This window comes from Leucopleurus acutus (genome assembly GCF_964270905.1).
Source record: "Leucopleurus acutus genome assembly, chromosome: 13".
NCBI lineage: Eukaryota > Metazoa > Chordata > Mammalia > Artiodactyla > Delphinidae > Leucopleurus > Leucopleurus acutus.
In genome coordinates this window covers 67,162,806-67,190,375 of record NC_139155.1, presented here as the reverse complement: position 1 = coordinate 67,190,375, position 27,570 = coordinate 67,162,806, and the positions used below count along the sequence as shown (strand labels likewise).

At 50.4% G+C, this 27,570-nt stretch overlaps 2 protein-coding genes across 4 annotated transcripts in view; one reads left to right on the top strand and one right to left on the bottom strand.

Moving 5' to 3' along the window:
• Positions 1-659: 659 nt before the first annotated feature.
• PES1 (pescadillo ribosomal biogenesis factor 1) lies at positions 660-17,436 on the bottom strand. The gene is made up of 15 exons (XM_082852901.1): positions 17,347-17,436; positions 14,664-14,743; positions 10,834-10,987; positions 9,572-9,681; positions 7,987-8,158; positions 7,814-7,903; positions 5,261-5,377; positions 5,067-5,141; positions 4,777-4,866; positions 4,497-4,624; positions 3,980-4,105; positions 3,664-3,848; positions 3,043-3,209; positions 2,741-2,902; positions 660-1,163 (listed from the first exon to the last, which is right to left on the bottom strand). Exons 1-15 carry the CDS (start codon positions 17,368-17,370, stop codon positions 1,080-1,082), a joined length of 1,764 nt encoding a protein of 587 aa, XP_082709027.1. The 5' UTR covers positions 17,371-17,436; the 3' UTR covers positions 660-1,079.
• A 299-nt stretch (positions 17,437-17,735) lies between these two features.
• TCN2 (transcobalamin 2) overlaps positions 17,736-27,570 on the top strand; it is a 32,405-nt gene continuing 22,570 nt past the window's right edge. For all 3 annotated transcript variants that reach the window (XM_082853121.1, XM_082853118.1, XM_082853119.1), the window contains exon 1: positions 17,736-17,818. The gene's annotated coding sequence lies outside the window, so the exon portion shown is untranslated. The remainder of the gene's footprint in view (positions 17,819-27,570) is intronic.

Below are 27,570 nucleotides of genomic sequence, written 5' to 3'. Positions count from 1 at the left end.
GCATTCAGAATCTCCCTGCCTGACCTGGGAGGGGTTGAGTGGCCCTGGCTCTGCCATGAGGCACCGGCAGTCCAGGCAAGGGCATGTCCCCTTGGGCCTCTGCAAGGGCACTGCCAGGGTCAAGTGGGAAGCTATAAGGATGGCCCAGCCAGGGTTACAAGTCCAGCTGCTGGCAAAGCCACATTGGGGGTCATTGGCAGCTCTGCCCATAAGCCCACAAGGTAAAGCTAGGTACCCTCAACTCAGGCCCCATAGATCCTTCAGACACTGGCTTTTACCTCCCACGCTGACTCCAGCAGGAAGTGATGACAATCACGGTTGGTGTTTGCTGAGTACTTTACCTACCAGACACCTGACACTAGTGACTCTCTGAAACATTATCAGTGAACCCTTCACACATGCCTGGGAGGAAGGCTCCAGAATTTCTACGCTTAGCTTACACGTGAGGAAGCATGTTCACAGAGGAAAAGTCTCTGGGCTGGAATGTGCACCTACCTTCTGGCACCCTTGGACCCCAAGGGATCCACAGGCAGCCAGAAAGCTCTGAGCAGTGACCGGCTCCTCTCAGTGAATACTGAGGGCTGGCCAACCTGGAGCACTAGGTGGCCCTTCTCCAACCCCAGAAAGGCTCACGAACACAGAATTCAACTGGCTGCAGAACTCCAGCCATTTAATAACAAATGCTTCCCCACCCTACCCCCCATCAGAGCACTGGGAAAATCGTGGGTCCAACCGTACGTGTGGGGGAGGGGATGCAGAAAGCCAGGGTGAATGGGAACAGTCAGTGAGGGGCTGGTTGGGTCCCGCCCCCTGTGTCGCTTGACCCCCAGGAGCATTGCGGGGTCAAGGAGAGGCAGAGGCCTCTCTGCCCAGCCACCAGCAGGGAGCTCCATCCGAGCGAGACTGGGGCTGTCCATGGGCCCAGCCAGAGATCTTGAGAGGAGGCCAGGGCCGGCAGAGGGAGGAGAAGGATGAAAACAGAAAAGACCCTGGTCTGTCACCAAGCCCAGGCCCTCTGGGTCCCTGTGCCAAGTCCAGCCTCCAGGAGCTGGCCTCACCCATGGCGAGGCTGCCGCCACTCACTCCGGCCTTGCCTTCTTGGCCTTCTTCTCAGACCTTACAGCCTTATCGTGGGCCTTCCGCTTTTCCACCAGTTTGTTGGCCTGTGAGGAAGAAGGGGAGGATTAAGCTGTGATGGGGGGAGGTCGGGGAAGGGGACTCCCCCTTCTGCCACTCAAGGTCACCCCTTAAAAGCAGAGCTTCCAGGAAAGCTAACAGGCAAATTACCAAGGGGAAAAAGCAAACCCCTCTGAAGAGCCTCAGGTGAGGAACCGTGCCTTCACCCCTGCCTTTATGACTCTGTGAAGTTATGGGCCCACAGCAAGTCAGGAGGATTGCAGGCTCCCAGAGCTGGAGGCAACTGCCCCACTGACCCCCTTCACCTGGGAAAGCTGGGGGCCATTCAAACCTTCACCAGGAGCTGCTAAGGTGGGGTCGACCTGGAACAGTCCTTCCCCGGGGCCATGTGGCACTATCTATTCCAAAACAGGTGGCCTTTCAACCTGGCAATTACACTCCTAAGATTTTACCCTGCAGAGACACTTGGAGGTAGGAAGAGAGGTGCTCAGGACTGTTCTCTGAGAACGACTATAAAAGGGAGACAACCTAATCCTGTCAGCAGGGAACAGGCCATGCACTGTATGATGCCACGGACAGTTCATGCTGTGGTTAAATAACAAACACACAGCAGAATAACCTACAGGCAGACCTCGGAGATATTGTGGGTTGGATTCCACCCACCACCCCAATAAAGCAAATACTGCAATAAAGGGAGTCACGTGAATTTTTTGGTTTCCCAGGGCATATAAAAGTTCTGTTTATGCTATGCTGTTGTCTGTTAAGTGGCAATAGCATTATGTCTAAAAACACCGTGCATATACGTTAATAAAAAATACGATACTGCTAAAAAAACCTAACCATCGTCTGAGCCTTCAGTGAATTATAGTCTTTTTGCAACAGTAACATCAAAGAACATTGATCACAAATCACCATGACAAATATAATAATAATGAAAAAGTCAGAAATATTGTGAGAATTACCATCACTGGTGACACAGAGACATGAAATGAGCAAATACTGGAAAAATGGTGCTAAACAGATTTGCTCAACACAGCGTTGCCGCAAACCTTCCATCTGTAACAAACTCGTTATCTGTGAAGTGCAATAAAGCTAAGTGCCATAAAACCAGCTCTGCCTGTATGTGTAGCACAATGCCCCCCAAGTAACATCTGTGTTATCACATGCACAAAGAAACCTGGGGGGCTGTTACTACAGATCACCCCAAGGGCAAGACTGTGAGCCACTTCTACGTCCATTACAAAGTTCTGGCATGCACAGAACTCTCTTAAAAATTTTTTTTCTTTTATATTGAGCATATGTGGCTCTGTGAATGAGAGGAAACAAAACAGAAGCTGAACCAAAACCTCCCACAGTCCCTCCAGCTTCACGCACTTCTGTGAAGTGCAGGCCCCGAGTCTGCTGCAGCAGCTCTGGCCCCCAATCCCAGCAGACTCAGAAACCACCGGGTGCAGGAAGGAGACTGACACCAAGATGCCCAAGGCAGGCAGACAACGTCAGAAAAATGCTAGAAAAGGGCCCAGAGACTGCCCGGGAGAGCCAGCCGGCCTCGAAGCTCAGCTGTGCGGCCCCAGCTGGAGCCTCAGGCGGCGGGGAGACTCACCTCGCGGATTTTTCGCCTCTTGCCAAACATGATCTTGTTGTAAAGGTACTTCTCCCGCTTCTTCATCATCATGATGGCCAGGCGCTTGGCCTCACTGTCCTCCTCCTGGGCCAGCCGCTGCTTATCCTCCAGCTTCACTGTGCCCACCATCACCTTGGGCTTCTGGGGACACAGGGGGGACACTTGTGGTAGCGGGTTGACCCCCACCCTCTACCTCCAGCCCCCTGGCTCCCACCCTTCTGGTACCAAGGTGGCCAGTGGGGCTGCTTCCCAGGCCGAGAACCCAATCAACTCCCTGGTACCTTCCCCTCCAGCCTCGGCTCCTCCGGGGCCGTCAGTCGGGCCTCTTCCTCCCTTTCCGAACCAGCCTCCTTGTCTTCTTCCTCCTCCTCTTCTTTTCCTCCCTCTTCATCACCATCACCTTCATCATCTTCCTCCTCATCCTCCTCTTCAGATTCATTCAAATTTCCTACAAACAGCCAAGGATTACGAACACCCGGGAGCCTGCTCTTCCCCTTGTGGCGTGAGAACTGGCGCCCTCTTTGGCACAGAGGTTCCAAAGGCAGAGCAGGGCCATCCTGACCACAGGCCCTCTGGCACCTCCACCACAGGCCCAGCTGCCTTCAGAGCAAACTCCAGGCCCCCAACCCCTCAGCTCTGCTGCCTCGCATGGAACTTCCAGACCATTCTGCTCAGTCACTCTGGACATCAAGGAACACTGGATTATAAGACACAAACGTTTCCTCCTCCTAAGCCACGTTACTCCGATGAGAGTTTAAAGGGCTTTGTACCCCTGCTGCCCTGTTTTCTGGAGCTTGCCACCTTTGTAGCCAAGAAGGGAAACAGCCAGGTGAAGCCCCTGGAGCCGAGGCCAGTCTGGAGGAGCCTGCCCACCCCGCCCTGCCCAGCTCCCTTTCACTCACCTGGGTGCTCTCCCCGCTGCAGGGCCAGCAACTTCTGCTTCTCAGGGGGCACATAATCGCCTTCCTTCTCTGACACGAAGGGCGAGAGGTGTGGAGGCAGCTGCACCCCGGGAAAGTAGTCTGCCACAGGGAGGAGGAGCCGGGCGTTCACGGAGTCAAACACCCACTGGGGCTGCACGTAGTACCTGCGCAGGGTGAGGGCAGAGAAAGCCGTGTTGCCACCCGAGACCCCACTGCATCTGCAGGGGCCTGGAGACAGACCTCCGCCCCCAGAAACCCAAACAGGCGGAGGAAGACGAGGGCCTTGGGGGCCTACCTGCCGATGACGGGGGTCTGTTGCCCAGGCCGGTCGACAATCTGGTGGGTGATGCCAGAGTCTGTGACGTCGTATGTGGCCCCAATGCACAGAGATTTGTCCCAGGACACGTTCCCTCCAAAACTCCTACAGGCACAGGGGGAGCCCATGAGGGTACTGAGGCATGAGGTGCCCACCCTGGAACCCACTGGCCCACAAGCTCATGCTCCTAGGACACACCTGTCCCCTCCCCACCCCAGGAACCCCCCCTTCAATTGGCCGACGCCTCCAGTGCTGGCCCAGGGGAGACCTTCTGCCCTAAGCTGGTGAGGAAGTGATGCCAGCTGCCCTCTAATGGGTGCTTTCCACGTGCTTGGGGTGTGCTGAGTTTTCCACACCCATTTTGTTGAATCCTCACAACAGCCCTAAGCAGCGGATACTGACGCCAGCCCATTGTTACCGATGGGCGTCCAGGGCTGCGCTGTCTACGGCAGGACCCAGCCCAGTATGGCAGAGCCAGTGCCGTCAGGCTCCCCACCTGATGACAAAGGCCAGGGCCTCCCGGGGCACCTCACGGTTCAGGAAGAACTTCAGGCCCTCGAAGAGCTTCTTGTGTTTTTCCTGAGCCTCCAGCTCCTTCCTGCAGTCCTCCTGCGCCACCATCTCCTGCCAAGAAAAGGGGCTGCTCACACTATCAGGCCTGCTTGTACCCCACTGGAGGCAGAGTCTGGAGACGAGCCCCTCCCCAGCTTCCTTCTAAACCCCTCAGTCCGCCCGCCTCCCCAACCCCCGCTTCCAGAGGGCAGCGCAGTCCTCACCCCGTCAGCAGGAAACTCATCCACCTCGGCTTCCTCCTCCTCCGCAGGCACCACCACACGGGCCAGACTGGCACTGAGAGAGGCCAGTTTCTGTGGGAAAGCAGCAGGGTTTCAGGGATGCTGCTTGTGGGTGGGGAGGGGTAGCGCTGGCAGTTCTTGGCCGGGTATCAGTGGGTTTGGGTTCTGAGGGTAAGCCCTGAGACCACCTGTCTAGCCATGACCGCCTCCACCCCCAGGCCAGGAACCACCCTTCTGGGGGATGCAGGGCCAACGCTGGAAGCCTCTCTCACCTCCATAGAGCTCTCGGAGTCCAAAGCATAGGTGTCCTCGCTGGCCTTCGCTTCTGCATGAGCCTGACCCTCGAGCTGGGAGGCAAGGGGAAGGTCAGAGGAAGAGGATGCCCCTAGCCCCCACCTCCACGTGGGGAGAGAGGCCGTGGCCTCTGCCCGGTGAGGAGAAGGTGCTGGGCTGGGCCGGGGCCTACCTTGGGAGGGTAGTGCAGGTTAAGCGACTGGTAGAGGCGGAAGTTGACGAACCCCAGCAGGGTAGTGTAGAACTCGGTGAAGGTGGCCATAACCCTGTAGTCCACGTCTGTTGGGTGCTGGGGACACAGAGACGCATCAGCAGTGTCAGTGCAAAGATGGCACTGACAACCCATGTGGGGTGGGGGCTCCAGGTGCCCAAGGACCAGGAGCTCCTCCAGGGTGGCCCCGCCTTCGGAGCTCTGCCCCAGGAGAAGAGGCTGTGTGGCATGGCCCAGGAGCATTCTGGGCACCAGTGAGGCTCTGGACAAGGGTCCCAAGGCTTGTCCTGGAGGCCAGTGCCAGATCCCCATGCCATAAAGGGGATGCTAGGAGTGAGAAGAGGGAAGCCTTTGTCACGAGGTTCCCGGGACAGGCTGGTGCCCCCGCTCCCTGCCCCAGCTCTCCCCTTCACCCTGCAAGGCAGACTTCTGTTCTTGCAGAGGCCGCTCACGCCTGCTCCCTTAGCCATCCCGTAATTTCCATTTACTGTCTTTTCTGGGGCCAGCCCATGAGCACCTGGGGGCCTGGCTGGGAAAGGTGGCCCTGGATCAGCCCATCTGCCTGGGTGGGGGTAGTGGGCGGGCGGCACTCAGCACCTACGAGCCCTGGCAGGAGCCTTCGGACAGATACTCAGAATTCAGCAACCCTGCCTTGGGCCCGAGCCGGAGACAAAGGCATAACCCGAGGACCCAGGACAGGCTGGGCAGCTGCCTGGCGCAGCCCCAGGGAGCTCCTGAGAAATGCTGCCTGCTTGGGGCAAAAACACAGAGCAAGCGGGGGACACGGGAGGGCTCGTCTTAAACCTTGAGGAGTTGATAAAACAAAACAGGGCAAGGATCTGAGACCCAAACCAAAGTGCCTCGACCCCTGAGCAGCACTGCCTGGCATACCAGAGAGGCCAGGCCAGCCTGGCCAACTTCTGAGACCTGGACAGGGAGATACGCCAAGCGATGATGAAATCAGTAATGATCACAGCATCCCTTCTGTGCCTGTGCGCCTGTGACGCTGAGCTGTTTGTACATCCTGCCAACAGGCAGTGACTGGGCTGTGGGGGTAAAGGGGCCAAGAGGTGCCCCACCTGTCCCCCACTGTTACTTCAGTCCTTCCATGAGCATCCACCAGGGCCTTCGACGGGCCTGCGAACACGTGAGCGGTGACTGCCCCACAGCACAGCAGCCCCCTGGGCCCCGCTACCTGCCTGGGTCCTGCTGCCAGGAGCCCAGCACTGGCTGCACAGGGGCCCCAACTATGACCCAGGGCTGGTCCCCCATCCTCTTGCTGAGAGGAAGCAGTGGCAGTGAGCTGGCCAGAGAGGAAGGAGGAAGGGGTGGCCTGTGCCCTCCCCCGTTCCTCCAGGGCCAGCTGTGTGGAGGCCGGCCTCCACAGGGCCCTATTCACCACTGGCAGTACAGACAAAGACCAGTCTGAGCAGTGAGGGGGTGGGACATCAGAGAGAAGGAAGGAGAGGGAGGGGCAGAGAGGAAGGAGGGAAGGCAGGGCAGAGAAGGCAGGAAGGACAGAGGAGAGGAGGGACAGAGAGGGGAAGAAGGAAGAGCACAGACTTGCACACACGCCTGCCCCCAGGGAGTGGGCACAGGGACTGCTGAGGGCCGAGCACCTCTCACCCACAAAGACCACAGGCTGCCACCAATTGTCACTGCTGCTCTGCACTCAGCGGGGGTTCCAGCCTGTGGCCCCCAGCCCAGAGTAATCAGCAGTGGCCCAGGGGACCCAGACCACCAGCCCCCGCTGCCTGGCCAGCAAACCTGCCATCCAGCTGAGTCTCCACTGAAGGCACCAGTTCTCACTCAAGGCACAAGCAGGAAGCAAGGCCAAATGCAGGCCCACAGCAGGATAAGTCAGGCGCCAAGCCTGAGACCCTGTGGGAGACTAGAGGCTAACAACCCCCATACGGAGGCCAAACCAAGATTTCTCTCGACGGATCCTGCCAAAAATTCTCACAGTCTTAAAAAGAAAGATGAGTAAGAAATAGTGCCAGTAATAAGTAGTACTCCTCTTGTGCTCATCCTCCCCAATCTCACACAGTCCCCAGTTCTGGGTGGGGCACAGGAGTGGGGGTGGCAGAGCGGGGTGAGCACCCAGCAGGTTCGAGGGCAGGGCCGTGTATACAGGCAGTGCTCGGCCCCGGTGGCCGCTCACTGTTGGTTCTGCAACCCCCGAGGGCCAAGCACCAGGCACTTTTAAAGCTTTTTTCCCTCAAATCCTCACAACAAGGCTTAGAAGGTGGAAGGACGTTATTCACTGGGCACAGAGAGGTAAGGGAACACGTCCAAGGTCAACCAGCTAGAAGGTACTGGAGTCAGGCTGGCTCGGGCTCTTGTTACAGTTCTGTACCACACCCCCCCCCCCGCCACTGCCCTGTCTGGCACTCAGGAACCCAGCTGGTTCTGCAGGACAGGAAGAGCCCCCCTTCACCCACACCATTATCTCTGTCTAGGAAGCAGAGAGGGAGCAACGGTCCCTGCACAACCCTTCCCTGTGGGCACACTCACATCGTGGGAGAAGGTGTAGGGCGTGATCCACACGATGGGCTGGCCCAGCACCTCGGCCTGGTAGTAAATGCCTTTGATGGACAGGAAGACCTGCGGTGGAGGGGGGACAGCGTGGTGAGGACATGGGGGTGCGGGGCGGGGGGCTGGGCCCCACTGGGTGGCCCCGGGCTCACCTTGCGCAGGGCACGGGCGGCGATGACGTAGTGCATGAACTCCACGGCCAGCCGGTGGCACAGCTGGATGGTGTGCACGTGGCACTTGCCGGTCCGTGGGAAGGTGGAGAAGAGGAAGCACATGGAGAGGGCGTCGTCCAGGTCCCGCAGGGCATCTATGAACGTGGGGTACCTGCGTGGCCAGGAGGGTGGCGCTCGTAGGGTCGCACAGCCTGGGCTCTGAGGGGCCCCTGAACTCGTTGCCCCACCCCAGGCCCTGCCACCGCCATCTCCTGAACAGGGAGCTGGGCAACGCCCTGGGGCCTGGCAGCGCCAACCTCCCCACAGCTTCCGGAGGAACACGGAACCAGGATGTGCCCACTTGGCTCTGAGATCAGAAAAATATGAGTCAGGAGGGGCCAGCCAGGTCTTCAGACACAGAGCAAAACAGAAGAAAGGTCCGCAGGGACCTCTCAGAACAAGAGAGGCACTTGGTTTCCTGGTTCAGAGGCCAAAGACTCAATCAGCCCCCTCTTGTGCCTTGAAGTTTCCTCGCTCTGCACCTCACAGACAAACCCAACAACCCGGGCCTTTCCTAGAAACAGCACTGGCCATTTTTCTTAAGCAAGGGCTGAGGAGAAGGAGGTGACGCAGAATGGGAATGCCACCATACTGCCATCTAGTGTGCACATGAATCCAGACACTTGCTTTTTTCTTGAGCATTTTTTTTTTTTCATTTGTTCCACAGGACAGCTGTGTCACACGCGTCATCTCTCTGTTAGAGGAGGACCTGCTCGGAGCAGGAGCAGTTCGCGGACTGCCCAGCTCGTGGCCACGGGCTGGGGTGAGAACACCTGCTGTCGAGCTCCCAGGCCAAGGCTGTTGCCCTGCTAGCCCATGGCTGGCCCGACTCAACGAAGCCAAGTCCATCCAGCCTGGAGCTAAGTGTTCCCAGGGCCAACAGCCACCAAGAGAAGGCAGACATTCAGTTAGCCCAGAGTTTCTGCACCTTACCACCACTGACATTGTGGGCCAGGCTGTCCCATGTCGTGGGGGCTGTCCTGTGCACTACAGGGTGCTGAGCAGCATCCCTGGCCTCTACTAATTAAATACTAGTAGACCCCCTGCCATCCAAGTCAGGAGAAGCAGAAGTGCCTCCAGACATTGCCAAGTGTCCCCACTGATTTAGTCAACGAATGACGGGGACTGCTGAGAAGGATGGGCAAGAAACAGTTGAGATCAGAGGTGTCCAGTCACATCTTCCAGGACTGACCATGCACCCCACGCATACCCCCAGGACTCCGGCTCTCTCTCACCACAGGGCGTTTGCACTTGCTGTTTGCTCTGCCTGAACCATGCCTCTCCTGGCTGGCTCAACTGTCTCCCCCCAGAGACCTCCTTTGACAAGCCTGTAACTAACGTGCGTCCTCCAGCTCCCTTCCTGGAGAGCATCCCTCGTGGCACTCGTGTGGACTTGCAACCATTAGAACAACTTGGCAGTTTGTTTTCTGGTCTGCCTCCTCCAACAGGACGCCAGCTCTGTGAGCAGGGTCTCGGCCCCGTTCCCCACTGTACCCCCAGCACTAGGTCAGAACCCCCGGCTCACCGCTCCTTGACGATGTGGTCGAGCTTGTAGTTGGGCTTGTTGTCCTTCAGCCGCTCCACCGTGTCCCACTCACTCTTCCCATAGGCCTTCCGCAGCTTCCGGACGAACACCTGGGAGAGAGGAGGAGACTGCTGATGTGGGGCCAACGGCTCCCGTACACCCCTTCCATGGAAGAGGGATGCTCGGGGCAGGAGGGCTCTCCGACCACAGCTGTCTGCCGGCACGATCTGCCCCCTCAGCCCGGGGTTTGCACAACAGCCACATCCACGGAGCAGCGAACCTGACCCAGACTGACGACAGAGCCACCCCACTGCATCCCGCTGACAGATGAACAGGGATAAGCATTCAGACGGGCTGACTCCGCATGTTTACGTGAAAGTATAACGTTTTCAGCCCTATTTTCCAACTGAGAAGTGAGACAGACCAGGGCCAGGAGGCTGGGCCAGAAACACCAGTCCGCATGTGTGTGAAACGAGCCTCGGGCCCACATGTGGGGCTGGGCCACACGAGAAAATGCAGTTGAGGCCAATGGTGGCCCCAGAAAGTCCTCTAAACTGACCAACTGCCTCCCCCGAGCACTTCTTCAGAGGCTCAGAGGCCACCTGCGCTGAGACTGTAAACAGCAGCTCTGAGACAGCCAGTCCCACAAGGGGCCCAGTTCCAATGCAATGAGCTGGGGTGTCTGGAAAACCCAGCAGCAGGACAGGTCCAGCCGCCCACCTCGGCCAGCTCTGGCGAGAGGGCTACCAGCAGCTGTACCCCACAGCCTGGCCCTGCTGCTCGGCAAAGGCTACAGTAACAGCAGTCTACTTTCAATTATTTGCATTTGGTATAATTAAGTTTCTTCTTTCCCTGCAGTATTGAAGCGTTTAATCGTTTCTATTTGAGGAATGAAAAGCCTGGTCTCCTGGGAACAATTCCAGAAAGAACCTGAATAGGAGTGGTTTATTTGGGCAGAAAACACACCGGAGAGCCCCTGAAAGACCACAATCTTTGCCTCAGAGGCAATACATTTACCCTTCTCCAAAAGAACCAGGGGAAAAGCATGACAGGTAATGCATTAATCATTGGTCAGGTTCTATGTAAATGATTTCCACACCTAAGATCTCAGTCAATCCCCCTGACACCCTTTTGAGGTAGAATTACCTCACCCTATGTACAGGCTTGCTCAGAGAGATCAAACAATTTGCCCAAGGTCAGTGTTAGTGGGTCTGCATAGAGCTGGGAAGGGCCCCATCCAGACCCTAGAGCCCAGGCCTCACCTTGTACTCCCGGAACTTGTTGACAATGGGTTCATGGAGGAGGAATCTGATGTCTTTGATAAGGTAAAAGGTTCGGGCTGCCGTGGAGCCCTTGTTGACCTTCTTCTTGTGTTTGGGTTCATGGGGATAAATGCCCTTCAGGATGCACAGCCGCCTGGAAGACAAAGGCCACTCCTTCTATCAGCAAACGTGCTGAGCACTGGGCACGCTGGGCCTGGAAAACTGCAGTGAACAGAGAACACAGGAGCCCTGCCCTTTGGAAAACTCACTTTCTAGTGCAGGAGTCCGACAGTGACAAGTTCCCAACAAACATAGTGCAGACAGTCCCAAGCACCAGAAAGGAAACAATCAGGATATTGACAGGGGCCAACTGGTAGGTACCTCTTTTAGCAAGGAGAGTCAGGAAAGGCCTTGCTGACAAATCAACATTTCAGCCACATGGAGGTATACCTCATTTTATTGAATTTCACTTTATTGCACTTTGCAGGTAATTGCATTTTCTTTTTTTTTTTTTAAACAAATTGAAGGTTTGTGCAACCCTGCATTGAGCAAGTCTATCGGTGCCATTTTTCCAACATTTGCTCACCTTCATGTCTCTGTGTCACATTTTTGGAATTCTCACAATATTTCCAAACTATTTCATCATTATTATATTTGTTATAGTGATCTGTGATCAGTGATCTTTGATGTTGCTATTGTAATCATTTTGGGGGCACCACGAATAGCACCCATACAAGATGGTGAACTTCATCAATAAATGTTGTGTGTGTTCTGACTGCTCCACCCGACCTGCCATTCGCCAGTCTCTCTCCCTCTACTCAGGCCTCTCTACTCCCTGGGACACAATATTGATATGAGGTCAACAAATAACCCTACAGTGGCCTCTAAGTGTTCAAGTGAAAGGAAGAGTCCCACATCTCTCACTTTAAATCAAAAGCTAGAAATGATTAAGCTTAGTGAGGAAGGCATGGTGAAAGCCAAGACAGGTCGAAAGCTAGGTTTCTTGCACCGCAGCCAGCCAAGTTGTGAATGCAAAGGAAAAGCCCTTGAAGGAAATTAAAAGAGCTACTCCCGGGAACACATAAACGATAAGAAAGCAAAACAGCCTTATTGCTGATATAAAGTTTTAGTGGTCTGGACAGAAGATCAAACCAGCCACAACATTCCCTTAAGCCAAAGCTTAATCCAGAGCAAGACTCTAACTCTCTTCAATTCTATGAAGGCTGACAGAAGTAAGGAAGCTGCAGGATGAACTCTGAAGCTAGCAGAGGATGGTTCATGAGCTTTAAGGAAAGAAGCAATCTCCAGGACATGAAAGTACAAGGTGAGGCAGCAAGTGCTGATGTAGAAGCTGAAGCAAGTTATCCAGATCTAGCTAAGATAATGAACTAAACAACAGATTTTCGATGTTGATGAAACAGCCTTATATTAGAAGAAGATGCCTTCTAGCACTTTCCTAGCTAGAGAGAAGTCAATGCCTGGCTTCAAAATTTCAAAGGACAGGCTGACTCTCTTGTTATGGGATAACACAACTGGTGACTTTAAGGTGAAGCCAATGCTCATTCACCATTCTGAAAATCCTGGGACCCTTATGAATTATGCTAAAATCTACTCTGCCTGTGCTCTATAAATGGAACAACAAAGCCTGGATAACAGCACATCTGTTTACAAAAAACAATGTCAGGGGCTTCCCTGGTGGTGCAGTGGTTAAGAATCCACCTGCCAATGCAGGGGACACGGGTTCGAGCCCTGGTCCAGGAAGATCCCACGTGCCGTGGAGCAACTAAGTCCATGCGCCACCAACTACTGAGCCTGCGCTCTAGAGCCCGTGAGCCACAACTACTGAAGCCCATGCACCTAGAGTCCGTGCTCCGCAACAAGAGAAGCCACCGCAATGAGACGCCCACACACTGCAATAAAGAGTAGCCCCTGCTCGCCGCAACTAGAGAAAGCATGAGCAGCAATGAAGACCCAAAGCAGCCAAAAATAAATAATAAATTTAAAAAAACAAAACAAAAAACATGGTCAATGACTATTTTAAGCCCACCCTGGAGACCTACTGCTCAGAAAAAAGTTTTTTGTTTTTTCAAAATATTACTGCTCATTGACAATGCACCTGGTCACCCAAGAGCTCTGATGGAGCTGTACAATGAGATTAATGTTGTTTTCATGCCTGCTAACAAAACATCCATTATGCAGCCAATGGATCAAGGACTAATTCTGACTTTCAGGTCTTATTAAGAAATACATTTCATAAGGCCATAGCCACCATAGACAATGATTCCTCTGATGGATCTGGGCAAAGTAAATTGAAAACCTCTGGAAAGGATTTACCCTTCTAGATGCCGTTAAGAATTTTCGTGATTCAGGAGAGATAAAAATATCAACATTAACAGGAGTTTGGAAGAAGTTGCTTCCAACCCTCATGGATGACTTTGAGAGGTTCAAGACTTCAGTGGAGGAAGTAACTGCAGATGTGGTGGAAACAGCAAGAGAACTAGAATTAGAAGTGGACCCTGAAGGTGTGACTGGATTGCTGCCATCTCATGATAAAACTTTAACAGATGAGGAGTGCTTCTTATAAATGAGTGAAGACAGCGGTTTCTTGAGATGGAATCTACTGTGGAAATTACTGAAATGACAACAAAGGATTTAGAATATTACATAAATTTAGTTGACAAAACAGCAGCAGAGTCTGACAGGATCGACTCCAATTCTGACAGAAGTTCTACTGTGGGTAAAATGCTGTCAAACAGCACTGTGTGCTACAGAGAAATGATTCACGAAAGGAAGTCAATCAACGTGGCAAACCTCACTGTGGTCTTATTTTAAGAAACTGTCACAGGGCTTCCCTGGTGGTGCACTGGTTGAGAGTCTGCCTGCCGATGCAGGGGACACGGGTTCGTGCCCGGGTCCGGGAAGATCCCACATGCCGTGGAGCGGTTGGCCCGTGAGCCATGGCTGCTGAGCCTGTGCGTCCGAAGCCTGTGCTCCGCAACGGGAGGGGTCACAACAGCGAGAGGCCCGCGTACCGCAAAAAAAAAAAAAAAAAAAAGAAACTGTCACAGCCAGCCCAGCCTTCAGCAACCACCTCCTTGATCAGTCGGCAGCCGTCAACATCGAGGCAAGACCCTCCACCAGCAAAAAGCTTACCACTCACTGAATGCTCAGATAATGATTAGCATTTTTTAGCAATGAAGTATTTTAAATTAATGCATGTTCATTTCTTTTAGACATAAAACTACTGCACACTTAACAGACTACAGTAGAGTGTAAATGTAACTTTTATATGCACTGGGAAACCGCTTCATTGTGATATTCATTTTATTGCAATGGTGTGAAACTGAATCCACAATATCTCCAAGGTCTACCTATAAAGGGCAGAGGGAAGAGAATCTTAAGAAGGACAGCGGCTGTAAGAGTGGGAAGTGCTGGGTGCGTTTGGAAGATGAAAAGTGAGCCAGGCAGCAGGACGCAGGCTGTGGAAGAGTCTGGACTGGACTCTCCAAGGAGCTGAGAACCACAAGCTGCAGGATCAGGGGTCACTACTGCCAGAAGGGAGAGGATGGGTGACAAAGACCCAGATAAGAGAGCAGCAGTGCATTGCACCAGTGGGCCCATTTTGATGACTCAGGGTGACACGACCCAGTTCTCCAGCTTCCCCGTGGACCACACCTGGCAAAGCACAGCTCACTAAAGCAAAGCCAGGCAAGAAAGAGAAGGAATAGCAGAATCCCAGACAGAGTTTGCAGCAGTGCAGTTAAGAGAGGGATGTGGCTGAGTTTTCACTGGCCAGGCACCCGAAGTCCCCCTCTCCTCTCCAACCTCACCTGAAGTCGGCCAGGCTCAGCTGCAGCTTCTTCCGGGCTTTGTTTCGGGTGATGTAGTTGGTAGCAGAGCCTCGTTCATACTTGGGGAGGATAAAATCAATTCTCCATTAGCAATGATTACAATGATGGAGAGCAACCTCTGGACATTGCTCATGCAAGAGGCGACTATTACTCTGGATAAATGGCCAAGAGGCTGTGGGGACAGAGCGCTCCTGCACTGTCCCTGCACTTGTCAGCACAGAGGAGGACACACACATCTGCACGATGCAGGACCATGAGGTTGCTGTGGATCAGGTGCTATGCCAAGCACTTAGTAGTTGCTGTAAGTACTGACCATTATGATTACTGATTTGCACACATTATTCATTTAATCCCCACAACACTGTGAGGTGGGTGCCATTAAAATTCTCATTTCACAAGGGAGGAAAACAGGCTCAGTAAAATAACCTGCCCAGGTCACATAGATTTTTAAGAGCTGGGGCTGGATTCAGACCTAGGTCCAAGTCCAGAACCTGAGTGCCTCATCCACTAAGCCAGTGTTCTCAACTTCTTTTTCATTATAACCACCCCTCCACCACCAGAGGCCTTTTTAGACCTTTTCTCCCCTTTAATCACCCTCTCTCACAGCCCCATAAAATGTTAATACCACAGGTACACTGTAGATGTTTCTGTAATGTGGTCCTTCTGAGGGCTACACATCATTGTAATGTCTAAGATGTCCCCCAACCAATTTCTGTTCCCTTCGGCATGACACCATCCAGTTGAAAATGCACACTCTAAGCCACACAGCCTCTCTCCTTCCTCATTCATTCAACAGACAATCACAAGACCTCTACTATGTTCCAAGTGTTTAGCTAGATGCTAGGAGGTAATAAAGACAAAAGGCCTGGTCTCTACCTGCACCCAAAGAGCATGTTGTGTTGTGCAACCATCTGGACATCTGTGGTGCTAAGATGCTGCCTCACACTCACACGTCTGTATCCCTGATAGAGCAGCAGTGCACTGTACCAGCTCCCTGCAATGCTAACCAAGCACGTCCTTCCCAAACGAGGTCTTCCTCTGGATTAAGACAGCATAGGCCTCAATGGCCAGGTCCAGCTCTAAAGGGACAAACCTGTAGCCTTCTGAGGGGTATGTTTATGAATAATCCCACAGTCACGAAACATGCCCTTCATTCATTCTTCCCTTTAGACATTGTCTACTGGGGATCAGGCCCGCGCCAAGTTCTGAGGGTACAAAGATGACTTTCAGACTGTCTTAGGGAAGTTGCTTTCATTCTTTCATTAAAATTGTTTTCTATTGCCCTACACTGTCACCATTCTTATTCTTTCAAACATTAAGGGGATAATTAAAGTCAACTGGGGTGACTTTACTCCCTGGATGTATAGCGGTGTATTCAGCATTTTGGGCTGTTAGATGCTATTGGCACCTAGGGGGTAAGAGGCCAGGAATGCTGCTAAACATCCCACAACTCACAGGACAACCCTCCCCACAACAGTTATCTGGCTCAAAATGTCAAAACGGTTGTGAAACCCTGCTTTGAAAACTGTCATGATTTGTTGGGACTTCCCTGGTGGTCCAGTAGTTAGGACTCCGAGCTTCCATTGAACGGGGCCTGGGTTCCATCCCGCAAGACGCTGGGCGTGGCCAAAACAAAACAAACAAACAACAACGACAAAAACTGTCATGATTTGTTTACATATCTGCACCTGTACCTCAAAGTCAGGTTTTCAATGTTACATCTTTGTAGTTCCAATCACTAGCACTTAGCTCAATAGCTGGATTAAAAACAGATTGGCAGCAGGAACTTTCCAGCTGACAGAAACAATCGAGGCAACTACATCTTCCTCATCCTCATCCCCATCCCCTCTCTAATCTCTTCATGCCATCAAGGTGATTCTCCATACGGCAACAAGAACAACTCCTTGAAAAACAGATATTACTCCCCCTTCAGTTGATTCTTACTGCTTTTTGAATAAAATCAGTCTCCTCACTGTGCCTGACAGGCCTTGCGTGACCTGGTCCCTGTCCAACCGCAACTTCACCAGATGCCACTCTCCTCTTGGTTTACTATACCCCAGCCAAGCTGATATCCTTTAATTCCTTGCACACAGCAAGCGTTTTCCACCCGAAGGCCTTGGCACTTAGTTTCCGCTGCCAGGCTTGTTTGTGATCGTTTTATTTGGTTATTTACTTTAGTGTCCAGCTTCCCCACTAGAAAGTGAGCTCCACGAATGCAGGGACCACAACTAGTTGATTATATCTCCCATCCCCAATGTCCAGGACAAAGCCTGATTCAGCAGAAAAGGGAGTCACAAGTTTTAGAGATGATGAGCTCGAAATAATGGTGAGCTCTACGTAATGTTCATCACTTTCAGTAAAGTTATCCTCCGGCTCGGCCTGTTTTGGGGTGCAGCTCTGCTTGGTAACCTCAACGCTCTTTCACAGCTCTACTCCAGGGTTCTTTCCCCTATTTTACAGAACAAGTACTGCCGTCCTCGCCCATCCTCGAACTCCTTCTGCCTGCTGTCTCCTGTCGCGTTGATCCCAGCCGCTTCTGCACCCACGAGGATCCAAGGCCGGAGAAAGGCGCAGTCCCCGGGCTCCATCGCTCCCGTCTCCTACCTCCTGAGGCACCCCCGTCCCCCCTGCCCCAGACCCGCCCCGGCCTCTCGCCCATCACCTTCTTCTTCTCCAGGCCTCCCATGGCTCCACGCAGAAGAATCTACAAGCACCGCGTAGACACCACCAGTTCCTCTCGCACTTGCTCTGCCTAGGGCCCCGAGGCCCCCGAGCCGCCGGCCTGCGCGTGCTGTCCAAGGAGGTGCCTGAGCGAGTCTACTGAAAGATGGAATTTTTCTCCTGGAGATTAAAACTAAATCCTCTGAAAAAAAATCGCTAAGACATATCTTTTGGGCTCTTTCTCATCGGTGAGCCTGTTACAGACATTTTTAATGTTTAAGCATGGGCGTATATTCAGGCATTTCTATAATCATCCTGATGACGAGCGTTTGACGTTATAAGCCCCGTTGCCTGTTGGGATGGAAGGGGGCGGAAGGCTTAGAGGCGACGCAGCGCCTTCTGGGATGCAGAGGGGAGAAGCACTCAGAGGTGTGGGAGTACGAGTTTCCCTTGTCTGAGAGGCCGCCTCGGCGGTAAGTGAAGCTGGGCGCGCTTCGCTGGTGGCTATTGGCTTTTACTTTTGTCCATTCGCTGTTACCGGGATAAACAGAGCAAAAGCAGACTTTTTTCTTCACAGGGGTGGAGAGACTCGAGAGGCCACTTATATTTTCTGAGCCTTAGCGGAGGGTTGAAAAATGACGAAAGACCAAGCAGAATTACAGAACTCGTGGTATATTTAAAATGCACATTTAAGACGTTTTGAGCTTTTAATATGTATACACAAATTTCGTAGTGTGTTCCTCAAAGAATAATTACAAATTTATACAAATATTCACACCAAGTGGTGTGGTCTGGGAAGCAGGTAAAATTTGTAAAATTTGATGTTTTCTTCTTTCAGGCCTCTAAACTCCATTTGGAGATTGCCTCAAAATTTTATTTATTTATTTATTATTTAAGTTATTTTTGACTGCTGCGGCACATGGGATCTTCACTGAGGCATGGGGGATCTTTCGTTGTAACTGACAGGCTCCCGGTCGTGGTGCGTGGGCTTCTCGCTAGTTCCGGCATGAGGGTTTTTCTCTCTCTAGTTGTGGCGCTCTGGTTCCAGAGCATGTAGGCTCTGTAGTTTGCGGTACATGGGCTCCAGATGAGGCGCGAGAGCTCCGTAGTTGTGGCGCACCGGCTTAGTTGCCCCTCAGCGTGTGGGATCTTAGTTCCCTGACCAGGGATTGAACCTGTGTCCGCTGCATTGTAAGGTGGACTTTTTACCACTGGACCACCAGGGAAGTCACAAGATTGCCTCTTTTTTTTTTTTTTTTTTTTTTGGTACGCGGGCCTCTCACAGCTGTGGCCTCTCCCGTTGCTGAGCACAGGCTCCGGACGCGCAGGCTTAGCAGCCACGGCTCACGGGCCTAGCTGCTCCGTGGCACGTGGGATCTTCCCTGACCGGGGCACGAACCCGTGTCCCCTGCATTGGCAGGCGGACTCTCAACCACTGCGCCACCAGGGAAGCCCCTGCCTCAAAATTTTGAATTTGAGGCCCTGTGAATGTGACCTTACCCAAAGTTGTAGTGATAGAACTCACCCTTTAAAGGTAAATACAGACATTAAACACTGGCTAGTGCTTGTTTTGAACAATGTGCATTTTATTATGTACTTTCAATTAAAGCTAAAGTAAAGTAAAAACCTAGTGATTCTACAAACAGCGAAAAATGAAATGAAATGAAAACCAGCTAGGGGAAGGTGAGCTGGCAGAACTTTGAATGAACTTGCCAGAGAGGTGTGAGGAAAACCAGGGTCATGTGGTGCTCCCAGCAGAAGACCAAGGAGTGTTCCAGAAGTGGGGCAGGAGAGAAGGAAGGATGGCAAAGATTGGTGCCACCATGAAAGTTATAAAAGGTGCAGAGGTGGTGGTCTCTATCACATCTCTGTTTAATTCATCAGTCTGGTGCCTGCAGAAACTGGATTGATTCTGGAGAATGACTATAGATTACTGTGCACTCAAGCAAGTAATAGCCCTGATCACAATTGATGCGCTTGAAATTGTTTCATTGCTAGAGCAGATTAATAAGGCTTGAGGTATATGGTTTGTTGCCATTGATTTAGCAAGTTCATTCTTTTACATTCCACTTAGAAAAGAGGATCAGGACTTCCCTGGCGGTCCAGTGGTTAAGACTCCACGCTTCCAATGCAGGGGGCTCGGGTTCGATCCCTGGTCTGGTAACTAAGATCCTGCATGCTGCGTGGTGCGGCCAAAAAATAAAGAGGATCAGAAACACTTCTCATTCTCATGGAACTGACAATAGTATTCATTTAGTTTTACATTGGGGCTATGTTAACTCTCCTGCCCTCTGTTATAATACTAGTCTGAAGAGATCTGGATCATCGGAACAGCCCACAGATGTGACACTGATCTGTTACACTGATATCATGCTGATCAGACAGGACATGTAGAGAGGGCTCTGAAGCAGGTCCTGGCTGCAGAGCAAACCGTGCCCCACTTGGACCATCGGATCCAGCAGACCCTATGGTGTTGGTGGAGTCAGCGGAGGGAAAGATTCAGTATAGAGCTTATGCAAGCCCCAGTGGGAGAATCACAATGCAGAACTCTGGAATTCTTGGGCAAGGTCATGCCACCTACTGCAGAGAAGTGTACACCATTGAAGAAATACCTGCAGGCTTGTTACTGAGCCCTGGTATAAAACAGTTGGCCATTTGTCATCAAGTGACCAAGTTCAGAACTTCCAATTATGAGTTGGGTTATTTTGGACACAGTGAGGAATAAAAGTAAATGGGCCCAGCAGAGGTCATTGTAAATATAATCAAGCCCTCCTGGGACCAGAGGGCACAAGTAAGCTGCATGAGCGAGTAGCCTAGGACCCCTATTGCACACAACAGTTGCTCCAAAATCCCTTCCCTGTTTGCCCCTAAGCCTGTATGGAGGTCCCACATGACTAGCTGAAAACGAGGAGGAAAAGACTCAAGCTTGGTTTATGGACAGGTTGGCTCAGTGCACAGGTGCAAAGCAAAAATAGACCACAGCTACATAGCAGCCACTTTCAGAGTTGGTCTTGAAAGACAGTGGAGATGGAAAATCTTCCCAATAGGTGGAGCTGCAAGCAGTCATCCGCTTTTTATGGAAGGAAAAGTGACCTAAGTTGAAAATACAGATAGGTTCCTGAGCAGTGGTCAGTGGTCTGGCTGTCTGGAAGGGGATCTGGAAGGAAAAGGACTAGAATGTAGAGATAAGGAGATCTGAGGTAGAGGCATATGGCTGGATGAGAGAAATAGAGAAAACACTGAGCCCCCAGTATGCCACTATTCCTTGAGGAGACCAACTGGCCACTTGACAATTCAGCTACAGTGGGCCTTTCTGTCCTGGAAATGTCACCAGTTTGTCTTCAGAGAGAGAGATACCTAACCTGGGCAAGGGTCTGCCTTGTCTGCCTGCAGACTCAGCCAGAGCCACTATTCAGCAGCCTATGGAATGCCTGATCTACAAGCATGGAATCCCACGTATCATAGCCTTCAACCAGGGACCTGTTTTACATGCAGAGAGGTGTAGGAGTAGGCCCATGGCCTTGGGATCCCATGGATATACCACCTACTGCACCATCCAGAGACATCCAGCATCACAGAATGCTGGAACAGCCTTCTACAAGCATAGCTGAGGTACCAGCTTGGAGGAAATACTCTGTGATAAGCCAACCCACTTACTCCCAATGACTCACTGGGAGAATATTGTGCTTCCCATTCCTGTAACTCTGAGCTCTGCAATGTTGGAGACCCTGGTCCTCAAAGAGGACATGCTTTTCCCAGGGGACACAGAAAGGGTTCCATTGAATTATAAGTTGTGGCTACCACATGGGTACTTTGACCTTCTTGTGCACAGGGACCAGCAGGTTTGAAGAAGAATTTTTCGCACGGTTTGCTCTGCAGCCAGGACCTGCTTCAGAGCCCTCTCTACATGTCCTGTCTGATCAGCATGATATCAGTGTAACAGATCAGTGTCACATCTGTGGGCTGTTCCGATGATCCAGATCTCTTCAGACTAGTATTATAACAGAGGGCAGGAGAGTTAACATAGCCCCAACGTAAAACTAAATGAATATTATTGTCAATTCCATGAGAATGAGAAGTGTTTCTGATCCTCTTTATTTTTTGGCCGCACCACGCAGCATGCGGGATCTTTAGTTACCAACACTGAGAGGCCCGCGTACCACAACAACAACAAAAAGACACATGCACCCCAATGTTCACAATGGGCATGGGACAACACGTGCAGAACCCAGGTGAGCTGCTTGGGAGCCTCCTGGCACTCCATTGCCCACTGCAACTGAGAATGGACACATGAATTACCCCTGGCATGAAAAGAGCTAACATACCAAGGGTTCACGACCCTCAGCAATAAGGTTTGGGTTATGCTATCAAGACCTGCTGAGGTAAGAGCTGAGACTCAGGTGAGGTTAGGATGGATGGTGGAAGAAGATGAATACCAACTGCAGCCCTGAGTCACGGATCAACCAAAGCAATGGAGGTTATGGTTTATTCTAGTAGCATCCCTTTTCTTAGGTTCCACTCAGGAAGCGAGGCCCATGGAACTATCTCTGAACCTGTGTGGAGAAGTAAATGTATGTGGTGCAAGGGGTAGACTGTAGTGGCTTCAAAACATGTCTCTCAGGCCTCCTACTGTGGGGAGCACAATTGCCCAATCGCCCCAGCTGTGCTCTGAAACCCATCGAGTGCTAGTGCAAAGGCTGTGCTTCCCATGGGCTCCCAGCCAATGACTGAGCACAGCAAGGATACTGAGGGAGGCCTGGTCCTTGGAGTCACAGGACTCCTCTGTTGGGTGACTGTTTTGTGTCAGTCTCAGCCTATCATCGATAGTGATGCTATTGGCTAGGAGTGTCTGGGGGTCCTGTACTACCAGTGGGAGCCCCCCACACCCCAGACATTTCCCCAACTGGAGCCAGTGTCGTGGATGGACTAGTCCTTGTGATTGCAAGATACACCTCAGCAACAACCATTAGGGAACTTTGGGGGGAAAAGAAAAGGTTTATTACAAGTCCTGGAGGGTACCTGGCACGTCTGGGGCCACACAGCAAGGTCACAGGTAGAGAGAGAGAGAGAGCATGCACCTGGGGTTTTGCCTTTATTGGGGTTGAGGATGAGGTGCCTAGGGTTTCACAGGTTCACTCTTTATTGGCAAATTTAAAACAGAAGAGCCAGAATTAGGACACAGGAAGGGAAAAGTGGGGTCACTCAAGCAGTCAGTTATGTAGGTTACCCAGGACTTTCTAAAAGGGGAATTTTGGGGAATTCCCTGGGGGTCTAGCAGTTAGGACTCTGCACTTTCACTGCCGAAGAGGCAGGTTCAATCCCTGGTCAGGGAACTAAGATCTCACAAGCCGCTGGGCTAAAAGAAAAAAGTGGGGGAGGGACTTCTTGGGTGGGGGCATCCTGTCTCCTTATCTATTTGTTTAACTAGTAACTGTGTTCCACAAAATGTTTGAGGTGCGTGTCTTTGAAATGAATGCCTCAGCAATCGAAAGCTTAATTTCAGGTACTTAAAATTAAAAAAAAAAAAAGCTTACTGTCAGGCACTTACACTACAGTAACTTTTTTTTTTTTTAATTTATTTTTATTTTTGGCTGCATTGGGTCTTTGTTGCTGCGCTCGGGCTTTTCTGTAGTTGCGGTGAGCAGGCTTCTCATTGGGTGGCTTCTCTTGTTGCAGCCTACGGGCTCTAGGCACATGGGCTTCAGTAGTTGTGGCTCGCAGGCTCTAGACTGCAGGCTCAGTAGTTGTGGCGCACAGGCTTAGTTGCTCCGCGGCACGTGGGATCTTCCCAGACCAGGGCTCGAACGCATGTCCTCTGCATTGGCAGGCGGATTCTTAACCACTGAGCTGCCAGGGAAGCCCCACTACAGTAACTTTGATCCCAGGGCTTGCAGTAGGCCTTGCTGAAAGTTTCTTAAATCTCTACAGCATTAATTATTAGAGAAATGCAAATCAAAACTACAATGAGGTATCACCTTACACCGTTCAGAATGGCCATTATCAAAAAACCTAGAAACATAACTAATAAGAACCTGCTATATAAAAAATAAATAAAATAAAATTCAAAAACAAAAAAAAATCTAGAAACAATAAATGCTGGAAAGGGTGTGGTGAAAAGGGAACCCTCCTGCACTGTTGGTGGGAATGTAAATTGATACAGCCGCTGTGGAGAACAGTATGGAGTTTCCTTAAAAAACTAAAAATAGAACTCCATATGACCCAGCAATCCCGCTACTGGGCATATACCCAGAGAAAACCATAATTCAAAAAGACACATGTGGGCTTCCCTGGTGGTGCAGTGGTTGAGAGTCCACCTGCCGATGCAGGGGACAGGGGTTTGTGCCCCGGACCGGGAAGATCCCACATGCCGCGGAGCGGCTGGGCCTGTGAGCCATGGCCGCTGAGCCTGCGCGTCTGGAGCCTGTGCTCCACAGCGGGAGAGGCCACAACACTGAGAGGCCCGCGTACCACAACAACAACAACAAAAAGACACATGCACCCCAATGTTCATTGCAGCACTATTTACAATAGCCAGGACATGGAAGCAACCTAAATGCCCATCAACAGACAAATGATTAAAGAAGATGTGGTACATATATACAATGGAATATTAGCCATAAAAAGGAACGAAATTGGGTCATTTGTAGAGATGTGGATGGATCTAGAGACTGTCATACAGTGAAGTAAGTCAGAAATAGAAAAACAAATATCGTATATTAACGCATATATGTGGAACCTAGAAAAATGGTACAGATGAACCTGTTTGCAGAGCAGAAATAGAGACACAGATGTCGAGAACAAACGTATGGACACCAAGGGGGGAAGTGGCAGGGTTGGTGGTGGTGGTGTGATGAATTGGGAGATTGACATATATACACTAATATGTATAAAATAGATAATTAATAAGAACCTGCTGTATAAAAAATAAATTCAAAAATTCAAAAAACAAAAACAAAAAGACACGTACCACAATGTTCATTGCAGCACTATTTACAATAACCAGGACATGGAACCAACCTAAATGTCCATCAACAGATGAATGGATAAAGAAGATGTGGCCCATATATACAGTGGAATATTACTCGCCATAAAAAGAAACAAAATTGAGTTATTTGTAGTGAGATGGATGGACCTAGAGTCTGTCATACAGAGTGAAGTAAGTCAGAAAGAGAAAAACAAACACCGTATGCTAACGCATATATGTGGAATCTAAAAACAAAAACAAAAAAAATGGTACTGATGAACCTATTTGCAGGGCAGGAATAAAGAGGTAGACATAGAGAATGAACTTGAGGACATGGGGTGGGAGGGCGAAGCTGGGGTGAAGTGAGAGTAGCATCCACATATATACACTACCGAATGTAAAATAGCTAGTGGGAAGCAGCAACATAGCACAGGGAGATCGGCTTGGTGATTTGCGATGACCTAGAGAGCTGGGATAGGGAGGGTGTGAGGGAGGCTCAAGAGGGAGGGGATGTGGGGATATATGTATGCATATGGATGATTCACTTTGTTGTACAACAGAAAGTAACACAGTATTGTGAAGCAATTATACTCCAGTAAAGATCTATTAAAAAAAAATATCTCTACAGCAGTCTCAGACCTCCCTTACCTATTTCCTTCCTTCCCTCTTTCCTTCACAGGGGTCAGACCTGCACCATAGTCTGACAGGTCCACTGGCTTCCTCTGGTTCCCTTTCCCTTTATACTCATAGAATTTTCCCCGATCAGTCCTATGCAAATCTAATACCATCTTGGCATCTGCTCTTGGAGGACCAAGACTAACACAACCAGTCATAGATTTATAGCTTGATTTTTCACAAACCAAATACACCCATATAAGCAGTACCCAGCTCAGGAAACAGAACATGACCAGCGCCCATGAGCCCTCCCTGCAGTGCCCCCTTCCAGTTCCTATCCCTCAAAGAGAATCACTAATCAAATTCCCACATCATACCTTAGTTTTGCCTATTTTTCAACTCTCTGTGGACGAAAAAATGTCACCTGCTGTATCAGTAAAAAAAAAAAAGGGATGTTCCTGCCATCAGGCCATCAGCCACTGCAGCAGCCTCACTGGGCATCCTTGCTACGAAGTCCAAGCTCATACTACTCACTGCACGACAGGCCAATAAATTGAGAGATGAGTTGTTGGGGCAAGGAATAGCGACTTTATTCAGAAAGCCAGCAGACCGAGAAGATGGTGGACTCATGTCCCAAAGAACCATCTTGCCTGAGTTAGAATTCAGGCTTCATTTATACTAAAAGGGGAGGGAGTAAAGTCAAACATTTCCTGGTTCTGGTCAGCCTCAGGAGGGGATGTGTTAGTTTCCTCCTTCCTGTAGTCATTCACAGGTGGGCCTGGTCTGGATGTGAGCCAAACAAAGGGATTTTAGCTTAGTGCTCATCACCTGGGAGGCAGGGGTCCCAGAGGTGGGTCATTATAATTCAAGCTTATAGGCAACATCCCTTTAGTGATTAACTTGTAATAGAATTCCCTATTACACCCTGAAGGGATTCAGATGAAGAAAAACAGGATACTAGCCCTAGATAGCTAAGGTGCATATCAAAGGAATGATTTCAATGAGCCCAGACTCTTGCATCTTCCCATACATAGAAAAGCACTAAATTCATTAACTTGAGATGTCTGTTTTCTCTTTAATTAACAGTAATCTTTTGATGTTCCAACTACCTGGGCTTTTTGTTGTTTTTCATTTGTTTGTTGTTTCTTTGTGTGTTTTTTGTTTATTTTTTTGCAAAAACTCCTCTATGTATCCTGGCTCCTCCCTTACCTCTTCAGAACAGTCCCTTAGAGTTATCTGAGAGGCTGTATCCTGGGCTTAAGTCCTCAGAAAGTCTGCTGAATAAAACATAATTTTAGGGCTTCCCTGGTGGCGCAGTGGTTGAGAGTCCGCCTGCCGATGCAGGAGACACGGGTTCGTGCCCTGGTCTGGGAAGATCCCACATGGCGCAGCGCGCCTGGGCCCGTGAACCATGGCCGCTGAGCCTGCGCGTCCGGAGCCTGTGCTATGCAACGGGAGAGGCCACAACAGTGAGAGGCCCGCGTACCGCAAAAAAAAAAAAAAAAAAAAAATTCGGCATGGGGGAATTCCCTGGCAGTCCAATGGTTAGGACTCTGTGCTTCCACTGCAGGGGGCACAGGTTCAATCCCTGGTCAGGGAACTAAGATCCCTGTGTGGCACAGCCATAAAAAAAAATAAATAAATAGAAATTGGGGATGGGGTCAGTTGACTGTTTCTGTCTATAAGTCTTATGCAGTTGAAATCATGAAAGCTGGAATAGTCTGAGGGCTGGAGAAGCTGGGGGCTGGCTGGACATGCTTCTCTTTCTTCAGGTAATCACAGGGCTTCTTCAGGTAATCATGTGGATTACTTTCCTGGGCCAATTTAGGCTTCCACCCAGGATAGCAGCCTCAGGGTGGTTGGACTGTTTACACAACAGCTCTCAAGTGTTGCCAAGAACAAGGTGGCAGTGCATTATTTTTTCTGACTTGAAGTCATATATTATCACTTCTTGTATATTCTGCAACTTACAAGCAAGTCACAAATCTGCCCAGATTCAAAGGGAGAGGACTTAGACTTTGTGAATGAATGACAAAATTATAGAAGACCGCAGTGGGATGGAGTATTGTTGCAGCCATCATTGCAAAATACAATCTGATATATGCTCTTTGTCTCTATTAATGCTTTTTGCCTAAGACTATTTGATCTGATAATAATATAGCTAAGCCAGCTTTATTTTGGTTGGTATTTTTCTGGTATATCTTTTTCTAACCTTTCACTTTTAATCTTTTTGCAGTTTTATGTTATAGGAATTTCTCTTGAAAACAGAATATAGCTGGGTATTTTAAAAACCAACCTGATAGTCTTCGCCCTTGAACTGGATAGTTTAATCCATTTACATGGATTGTGATGGCTGATATATTTGGGTTTCTGTCTTCTGTCTTATTTTTGTTCTACCTATTCAGTTTTTCTGGGTTTCTTTTTTCTCCCCCTCCTTTTTGTTTTCTTTTAGATTAAATTCTCCCCACAATAATTCTGTTTGTCCTTCTACTAGTTTACATACTGTTTCTGTTCTTTAAATGATTATCCAAAATTTTTAATTTACACTTAAAATCAATAGACCCTCCAGAACATAGGATTATTTATTTAAGGACACCAGCAAAATACCTTCAAAGTCCACAGAAATGATGAGATGATGATTTTAAG

Bases quoted from the DNA above. Each gene is read 5' to 3' on its own strand.
- PES1 (XM_082852901.1), bottom strand. From the start codon at position 17,370: ATGGGAGGCCTGGAGAAGAAGAAG. The intron at 5,378-7,813 runs GTGAGTGTGCCC...CTGTGTCCCCAG, and splicing joins CCTACACCTTCTCCCACGAT to CACCCAACAGACGTGGACTA. The intron at 4,106-4,496 runs GTGGGGAGCCTG...CTGTGCCTGTAG, and splicing joins GCCCTGGCCTTTGTCATCAG to GAGTTTTGGAGGGAACGTGT.